The sequence below is a fragment of the Sturnus vulgaris genome, chromosome 8 (genome assembly GCF_052056855.1).
Source record: "Sturnus vulgaris isolate bStuVul1 chromosome 8, bStuVul1.hap1, whole genome shotgun sequence".
NCBI lineage: Eukaryota > Metazoa > Chordata > Aves > Passeriformes > Sturnidae > Sturnus > Sturnus vulgaris.
Genome location: NC_142250.1, coordinates 18,820,366 through 18,828,912, shown reverse-complemented (window position 1 = coordinate 18,828,912; position 8,547 = coordinate 18,820,366). Strand labels below are relative to the sequence as shown.

Genomic DNA, 8,547 nt, shown 5'->3' with positions numbered 1-8,547 from the left:
GCAAGTTGGCAGCAGAGTGCTCTGGGAGATGTCTCCTGTCTGACAAATGTCACCTGCCTTCCTGGTGTAGATAAACCGGTTCAGCCTCTCACGTTCAGCTTCTTGCTCACGGGGCCAGGACTTGGACATCATGCTCTCTGGTCCAGCACAAATACAGCAGGTGCTCTACAGACCTTACCCAGGACTTGTCTCTCACAAGCCCCCAGTTCTGGCATCTATCTTGTTGATACTGCAACCCCAAGCATATGATTTTTAGCAGGATCTGACTTATTTTGGAGACCTGTTAAGAAACTTTGTACCTGGACACTTCCGAATCTGCAGATTTAGCAAGTGCATATTCTCCTCCATCATCCAGACCATTAATGGAAGTGCTGAGCAAAAATAGACCCACTACAGATGTCCCTGAATTTCACTCAACAGAACCCTTTCTTTTCAATAGTGAACTGTGGGTAACTCTCTGGGTATAATTATCCAGTGGGTTTTGTACCTACCCAAATCCAATCTAGATCATCCTTAAAAGCCATTTGACTGGCAGCCAGAGCTCTCCATCACCATGCACTTACCCTGTCAGAGAGGAAAACTGGATTGTTTTGACCAGATTCTGTTCTTGATGTGTCCACATAGCTCCTGCTCATCTCTGCTACTTACACATAGTGAGATTATTTGTTCCAGTTTTTTTGTTTGGTTGGTTGGGATTTTTTTGGTGTTTTGGTTTTAGTTTGTTTGTTTGGGGTTTTTGTTTTGTTTTGTTTTTGTGGGTTTGTTGTTGTTGTTGTGGGTTTGTTGTTTTGGTTTTGAAATTTTTTTGGTGGGGTTTTCTGTTTGTTTGGGGGGTTTTGTTTGTTTATTTCAATGGGTTTTTTTTCAGCGGGAATTTAACTGTGAGCAGTTCTTGGCTTTTGGCTCCAGTTCCCATTTTGAAGAGGGAGGAAATTCTCATAGATAACAACGACTAATTCTGGCATTGCTTTGTGTGAGGTTCGCCACACCGAGAGGGCCTGAAAAAATCCAGTTTATCTAAACACTCTCTTCCTTGTACTTTTCTTCTTCAGACTTTAGTCCCCATCACCGGCACGGCTCGTGCTCTGCGGTCCCCCGCAGCTGTGTCTGAAGGCTGACACAGAGCGCACCGAGGTTGGGTGCCCTCAGCAGCCGCTGTCGGTTCTCCCTCAGCCGAGGGGCAGCCCGGCCCCGGCCCTCATGTCCCACTCACACCGCGGAGCCTGCTCCCACTCCTCTAGCTTGGTGCGTGCTGCCCCGAAACGCAAAAGCTGGGCTTTTCTTAAAGCTGGGCTCAGACAGGTCCATAGCCGTGAGAGGTGGCTCTGATTTCCGCCCCAGTCGCCGTTCAGGGCCCGGTACCGTCGGGTCTGCGGGTCTGGACCGACACGGCCGGCAGCGCCCTCAGCGCGGGCAGCGGCGCCACCTAGCGGCGGCCTGCAGGAGTGCCGCCCTCCCCTCGGCCCGCGGCCCCGATCCGGCCTTCGGGAAAATCCCTCTCACCACCGTGACACCGGTACAGCCTTCGGGAAAAACCCCTTCACCACCGTGACACTGATCCAGCCTTCGGGAAAAACCCCCTCACTACCGTGACACCGGTTCGGCCTTCGGGAAAAACCCCCTCACTACCCTAGAAAGCATCACCACTTTGCTCACGCTCACAGGTAAGCACTCCAGCAATGTAAAATCTTTGCCTAGCTAGGTCTGGGAAGTTTATTGCTCTATCTTCTTTTGCCAGAGAGAACAGCAGAGCAAAGCAGTAGATGCTGGGCTGACTGATGATGTGCATTCCCTGGAGAAAGCACAGAGTGGGTGGGAAGAATAAGGCAAGGCCTCCTGACAGCATTTGCAAAGGCAGTATCCTCATTTTGTGTGGAGGGATGTGACTATTTGAAAAGCTGAAATGCCTCTTGGAGGGGGAGAGAGGGTTCCTACAGGATACTCTCGGCAAACCTTCCTTCTACTGGGCTGATTCTCGCCCCTTGAAAGATACTTCCCACTCTAGCAGCCAGCATGGATGGATCTACAAGGAGCTCCTAGAGCTGAGGCCTTCTGGAGATGGAGAGCCCTGCCTCCAGAGCACTGCTGATTGGGAGCAGCTCACCTCATCCCACAGAGCATCACCCTTGAAGCACCAAGGCCATGTCAGGCAGTTTAGGTAGAAAAAGAGCAACTGTGATTACACCATTTCTTCAATTTTTTTTGTCTGGCCAGGCCCAGAGAGTTGTGGTGCATGGAGATAAATCCAGGTGGTGGACAATTGCTAGCAGTGTTCTCTGAGGCTCTGTTTTGGGGCCAGTCCTCACATCTTTATTGATGATCTGGACATGGGGATTGTGTACACCCTCAGTAAAGTTGTAGATGACACAAGGTGAGTGGGAGTGTTGATCTCCTAGAAGGTAGGAAGGCCCTACAGAAACACTTGGACATATTCAGTCAGTTGGCTAAGGACAACTGCAGGAAGTTCAATAAGATGGAATGCTAGGTCCTGCACTTGTGTTGCAGTGACTCCAGGCACAGCTACAGGTTCAAGGGGAGTGGCATGAAAACTGTTCAGAAGAAGAGGACTTGGGCTCAATGCAAGGCCTTCTTGGCCACTGGATCCTGGCTTGTAGCAAGAATAGTGTGCCCAACATGACCAGGGAAGGGATCATGTCCCCATACTTGGCACTGGTGAGGCCACAACTCAAATATTGCTTTCAGTTCTGGCCCCCTCACTTCAGAAAAGACAGTAAGGTGCTGGAGCATGTCCAGAAAAACTCATGAAAGATCAAGAAAACTTATCTTATGAGGAATGGCTAAGGCAGCTGGGTTTGTTTAGATTCGAGGAGGTTCCAGGGGGACATCGTCACTCTCTACAACTGCCTGAAGGGAGCTTGCAGTGAAGTGGGGCTGGTCTCTTCTGTGGCTACAGAGAAGACAAGAGGAAATGGCCTAGAGCTGAGACAGGGGTGACTCAGATTAGATATTACAAAAATTTTTCACTGTTAGGGTGGTCAAACACTGAAATAGGTTGCCCAGAAATATGGCGGAATCACCACCCTGGAGGTGTTTAAGAGGCATCAGGATCTGGTGCTGGGTGACGTGGTATAGTGGTTACAGTGGTAGTGCTGGGTGGATGGTTGGACTTTGTGTTCTTAAAGGTCTCTTCCAACCTTGATGATTCTGTGACTCTCTGTGTTGGCATAGATGCCTGACACAGCTGAGGGAGCATGCCTGGGGCAGCTGTAGACAGACAGGAGAGCTGACAGTTGCTTCACCAGGATCACAACTGTTACAGAAAGTGCCCCACACAGCATCATGCAGGAGAGAGACCACCCCATTACTCCCATATGTTCACCATCCCCTCTCTAAAGAGACCTTCTAAATGTGGAAGCTAGTTTATTCCTATTCCCCAACACTTCAGGAAGCTGACTGCTCCTGCTTTTCCCACAGCTGAGGAAGGTGCTGTTACACCACTACCCAACATGCTGCTAAGTCCAGAACAGGAGCTCTTGTCAGGGAAGGCTGGACAGGGCACAGGCTGCTGCCATCTCCCAGCGTTGAAAGTGCAGCCCGCTACTCTGTGGTAACTTTCAAGTCTACTGTCTTGAAAGGCCAAATCTCATTCACCAGGTAGGAGCCAGCACCCACCCAGAGGCTCAGACCCTCAGGCTCTGAGGCATGTCTTGGCTTTAATGAAGCACAGTGACATGCTCTTTTCAGATGGTAAAACAACAGCCTGATTTTTTTAACATCTCTATCTCACTTCTAGCTCCCTGGTGGTGAGAAAGACACTCAGGCAGCACAACCAGCTGCTGACTGCAGAAGGGGTAAGCACAGAGGGGCAGCCTGCTGGACACACCCTCAGGACGACACAGTATCGAGATAGAGAAGGCAGCACTCCTCTCACAGTTCTGTACAAAGGTCAAGTATGAAAAAGGCATTGAAGAAATTAATCAATTACTCAACCAATCCACACATTACAGTATTTATTAGTTGTTTTAACACGTCACCCAGTGGCAGATGCACTCAGAGATGAGTTGATTCTGGGACCATTCTGTCTCCAGCCCATGAGACTGGCCATGGGCTGGGACCATTGGCAATGCCTGACACACTCTGCAGGACAGAGCTGGATCCTGCTCATGTATTAGGGTTTGAGGCAGTATCTAGTCAAGTTAAATAGATAGTTTAATATTGTACAAGAGGCACACCATAGGTAACAGCCATTAAAGTTCATAGGATTCAGTTCCTTATGTTACATAGGAGAAGGGAGAGCCCAGGCAGATCCCCTCCCTACATAACCTTACAAACAGCAGGAAATTTCCATTTCACTGCTGTTCCGATCAGTAATCGATTAGGGTTTTCCTGCAGAGTAGCAGCAGGTTTGGTCTCTCCCCAAAACTGGGGACCATGGAGATGGCAGTGCTGCCTTGAGAGGAATTTCCCTACCTTTTTTTCCAGGAGTCTTGGTGCATGCAGGATTCTATCAGTCCCCAGAAAGGCAGTGAGGCAAAAGGCAAACCCAAATAATGCAAAGAGGAAAAGCAGAACTGCAACCCCAAGGTTTCCAGCCCCCAGCCTCTTCCCCTTTCTCCTGTCACCAGCCTGCCACAACCTGCACCTCACTCTGGCATACCACCTACTGCAAGGCAGACACACCAAAGGCCAATGTGCAAGTTACTCTGAAGGCTGTTACCCAAAGTGATCTCTTCCTAAATCCCATCACACTCATCCCATCAGGCACTTGGCCAGAAGCAAAAAGTTTCCCCTTTCCCTCTCCCTCTCTTCCCACTTTCATCCCAATCTTTTCTTCCATCCCTTGGCTTTAATTCCACTTTGATTTCTGGGTGCTACTCAGGTAAGTTTTCATGAAGAAGTTGTAGAAGAGAGCCAATAAAGTGGAACACAAGAAGAATGGAAGGAGAATCATTGGCCAGGTACTTTGGCAGCTCTTATCATTCTTCCAGAAGAAGCTAATGATACTAATTATTACAAATCCTGACATCTGCACAATCTGTGAAGTGGTGATTAGCATCATGATGGGTCTGGGTACTCGGAAGCCCATGGCTGTCACAGTGTAGTAGGAGTACACCACAGAATGGATACTGAGGTTCAAGGCTGCATTCCACCCCATACCAGTCATCATCACCTGATAGCCATACCAGGATATAATCATTGTGAGAAAGTGGTGGTACCAGTGGAGGAAGATGAGCTTCTTTTTCCGGAGAACAATGAACAGAGTGTCACCTGGGGTTGGGGGAGAGGTGTATCATTAGTCAGGTGAAAGCACAGCAGTTGCACAAGTTTTCACATAAAACAGAACCAAGCAAGATTCAATGCTGAAGCCATTATGTGGTTTGATCACATTGAAATAATCTGTATTGAAAAACACCATTTAGGCACACTACCTTTTAGCATGTTTGTAGTATAAGAGCCCCTTGCCTCAGGCTTGCTTTCCCAGATCTACCTGCACTGCATTTCCAATTGGCTCTTCATTACTTCTTTTTTATGAAAACTATGTGGAAAGCCCAGCCCTCCCTCCCTCCCTGTCTGCTGCCCCCTCACCATGGTCATTTCAATGCAGAATTTCCCAGTCCAGGCACTGGCCTGGAGATCAAACTAGTGCAGTAACATCAGGATGCAACCCCCTGGAGAGCAAACATATCATCCAAGTTGAGCAATAGAGAGCAAGAACACATGCAAGGCTAAGCAACCCTTTTCTCCAAGGGCTGGACAGAGACCTGTAAAAGCAAATTTGCTTGTAAAAGCAAAGCAGTTATAAATACACAGGATGAGGAGAAGTTTCAGACTCACCCATTTCGACAAATTTGCTCAGTGCAAATAGATACATCCAAAGCTTGGAAACAGGGTGGACGAAGATAGATCTACTACACACTGATTGCTTAAATCCCTTGTTAAGGAGGAGGAAGGCCATCTGCTTCCAGACCCGATAGGATGCAATGATACTGCAAGAAAACCAGAGGAGAGCTGAACACTGTTCCCAGGGCCTCAACATAGTCCCTGACAGCTCTGCACCCATGCATATTTAGTTGACTCCATCTTGATGCTCAGGGCAATCTCAGAGACATTTAATCAAACTTCTGCCTTCTTAGACTTCCTAACAAGTTTTAGCCAGGATTTCAAACCTATTCCTGCAAGACAAAGCAGCACCAAAGAGTGCTCCCTCATTACATACCCTGCTTCCACTGCCTGGAGAGGCACTTGAGCAAAAGCTGCCCCACCTGATGAGAAATGGAGGACCATTTTCTTGATGTCCCACCTTTTGACATGGGCCCACAGGACAGGCCCAGGGAGCACTTATAAGCTCCTGTGCCAGCCAGCTCCTACAGCTTATGAGAAGAAATACCACTTTTTCTTTGTTATCAACCTGTATGTTTCATTCGCACAAGCTTGTCTCTGAACAGACCATGAACAGCTGTCCCCTGACCTCCCCTCTCCCACAACTTGTGATTTTACAGACCAATGCCATACCCTGCCCTGACAGAGGACAACCAGTATCCCTTTGACCTTGTCAAAGCCAATAGGAGTTACAGAAGCAGTAGTATAGTTTTTTCTCTGTCCCACCAAACAGACAGAAAAAGTTGTGGAGATGAGGGGAATTTTCTAAAATTGACATCTGCTTGTTTAAATACAGAGCATGGGCTGAAATATTTTACTGATCACTGCAGGAAACCTTTACCATAAGATTGGACAGTTTGAAAACACATTTTAATTAATGTTTTGCGCTTCTGTGAGTGTAACAGAATTTCCCCCCACCTCCTACACAAAAGGATTAGAAAAAGGCGGGGCGGGGTGCGGGTGGAGGGAGACAGGAGAAGAGAAAGAAACCTAAATTTTAAAGAGAAATAGACCTCAAATCAAACTTGCCACTTGCAAACTTGCAACTTCCCTTTGAATGAGAGATGATGTCTGCTCTTGCAGGCTTCATGTTCAAATCTACCCACTAATGATTTCCAAGCACTCTCCCTAGCTATCCTTTTGTAACTCATTTGACTTGCTGGAGTATTTCTGGTGAGGAATAAATGACTTGTATAAGCAGGTCACTCCCCTAGTTAGAAGAGGTCTTCAAGAGGAAAATTTTAATATATTTCCCTAGTGATATAGTGAATAACCAGAACTTTCCTCAATCCAGTTCTGAGGGAAGGTCTACAGCTGTCTCCAGATTTAGCAAAGTCTCTTACCTGAACACAGTCAGGCTGAAGGACCACAGGACCAATGGTGCACGCAGATTGAAGGCCCTCCGTTCCTTCATGAAATGCTGGATTCCGAAGATCAGGATGAAATAAATAATACTAATAATAAAAGACTTTTGCCTGCAAGTAGAGAAGAAGGAACAGTCAGGAAAAGACTGACCTATTTTTAGCCAGACTTCTGTAGCCCTAGCAAAGTACTCTCATCAAGAAACAAAAGATCTCCCATTCTCATGTTAAGGTTAGGTTTGGTCACAAGAAAGCCTGCCCTGACAGTGAGCAAGCAAGAACCCTGGAGGCTGCACAAAGGAAAGCGAACTGCTACATCGTGGAGATTTCTACAAGACCTTGATGGGATGAAGCAGGTTCTGGTAGCCTGTGAACAGGATCCAAAGCAAGCACATCAATGCATCTTATCCCTTTACACATGAGACTCTACAGGCAGAGGATGTCTGTGCAGGATGTTTAAAAGGCCAGTTTCATGTAAGCTAGAGCCTCAAGTGCCTTGTGTTACATTCCACACATTCCAAGGCTTTAGTGCAGCATGGCAAGGCTGACTGCCCTATTTGCCAGTGCAAGGGCTGCATGGCTATCCTATCCGTGGGTGCTCTTTGCCCTCTTGCCATGTTACCATCTCCCTACAAGCTGCAGCGCCGCCTGGACCACTGTTTGCTCTGCCCATGTACTGCTGCATCCCATCCTCCACAGCCTCAGGTATGCAACCAGAGACCCCCGACCTTCTCCTCCTCGGAACTGAAGATCCTCACACCTGTTCTGCTAAAAGCAGCAGAACACGATAGAGCTACCCAGGCTCTGGAATGCACCAGATCAGCAACTTCCTCTCACCAATTCTCCTCCATCCATTTCCTGGCTGCCAGGTGATTGAAGTTCTTCTCGAAGTCATACTCCCCCAGCGGCTGCATATGCGACGGATCAATGTTCACATCCATATTCAGCATCCCCTAGAGTGACCCGAAACGAGCCAGTCCCGCACGTTTCACCGGTGGATATATTCCCGGGAATGCGCTCCGCCCCATCATCACACCGCGGCAGGGGGCGGGACCAGGAGCCGCCCGGTCCGAAGGGGAAACGGACCCTCCCGCTCCTTGCGCTGAGTAAGGCTGAGCGGGAGGTCCTCCGCCTCCCCATCCAGCCCAGTTCGTCCCTCAGCAGATGGTCAAGGTGATTCCAAGACTGCCACCAGCAGCAGGCAGAAATTCCCTTACCCTGGCTGCGGTTAGCTGCTGTGCCTTCTTCTCTACAGACGGAAGCATCTGGCAGCTGCTGGAGATTAGATGGGTTCTGGGTAATCTCCCTTTTAAATTCCTGCAGCTGAAAATAGCTCCAGCGCAAC

General features: G+C 48.4%; 1 protein-coding gene across 1 annotated transcript; it reads right to left on the bottom strand.

Moving 5' to 3' along the window:
• Positions 1-3,954: 3,954 nt before the first annotated feature.
• On the bottom strand, positions 3,955-8,228 carry ELOVL3 (ELOVL fatty acid elongase 3). Its single transcript, XM_014879836.2, has 4 exons — positions 8,040-8,228; positions 7,185-7,316; positions 5,797-5,948; positions 3,955-5,229 (listed from the first exon to the last, which is right to left on the bottom strand). The coding sequence occupies exons 1-4, from the start codon at positions 8,150-8,152 to the stop codon at positions 4,808-4,810; spliced, it is 819 nt and encodes a 272-aa protein (XP_014735322.2). The 5' UTR covers positions 8,153-8,228; the 3' UTR covers positions 3,955-4,807.
• Between the last annotated feature and the right edge of the window lie 319 nt (positions 8,229-8,547).

What these genes read in the sequence shown, in the direction of transcription:
- ELOVL3 (XM_014879836.2), bottom strand. Translation starts at nt 8,152, where the DNA reads ATGCTGAATATGGATGTGAACATTGATCCGTCGCATATGCAGCCGCTG. An exon ending in AAATGGATGGAGGAGAATTG is followed by an intron (nt 7,317 to 8,039) that starts GTGAGAGGAAGT and finishes CTCTACTTGCAG; the next exon opens with GCAAAAGTCTTTTATTATTA. An exon ending in TTCAGCCTGACTGTGTTCAG is followed by an intron (nt 5,949 to 7,184) that starts GTAAGAGACTTT and finishes GTTTTCTTGCAG; the next exon opens with TATCATTGCATCCTATCGGG.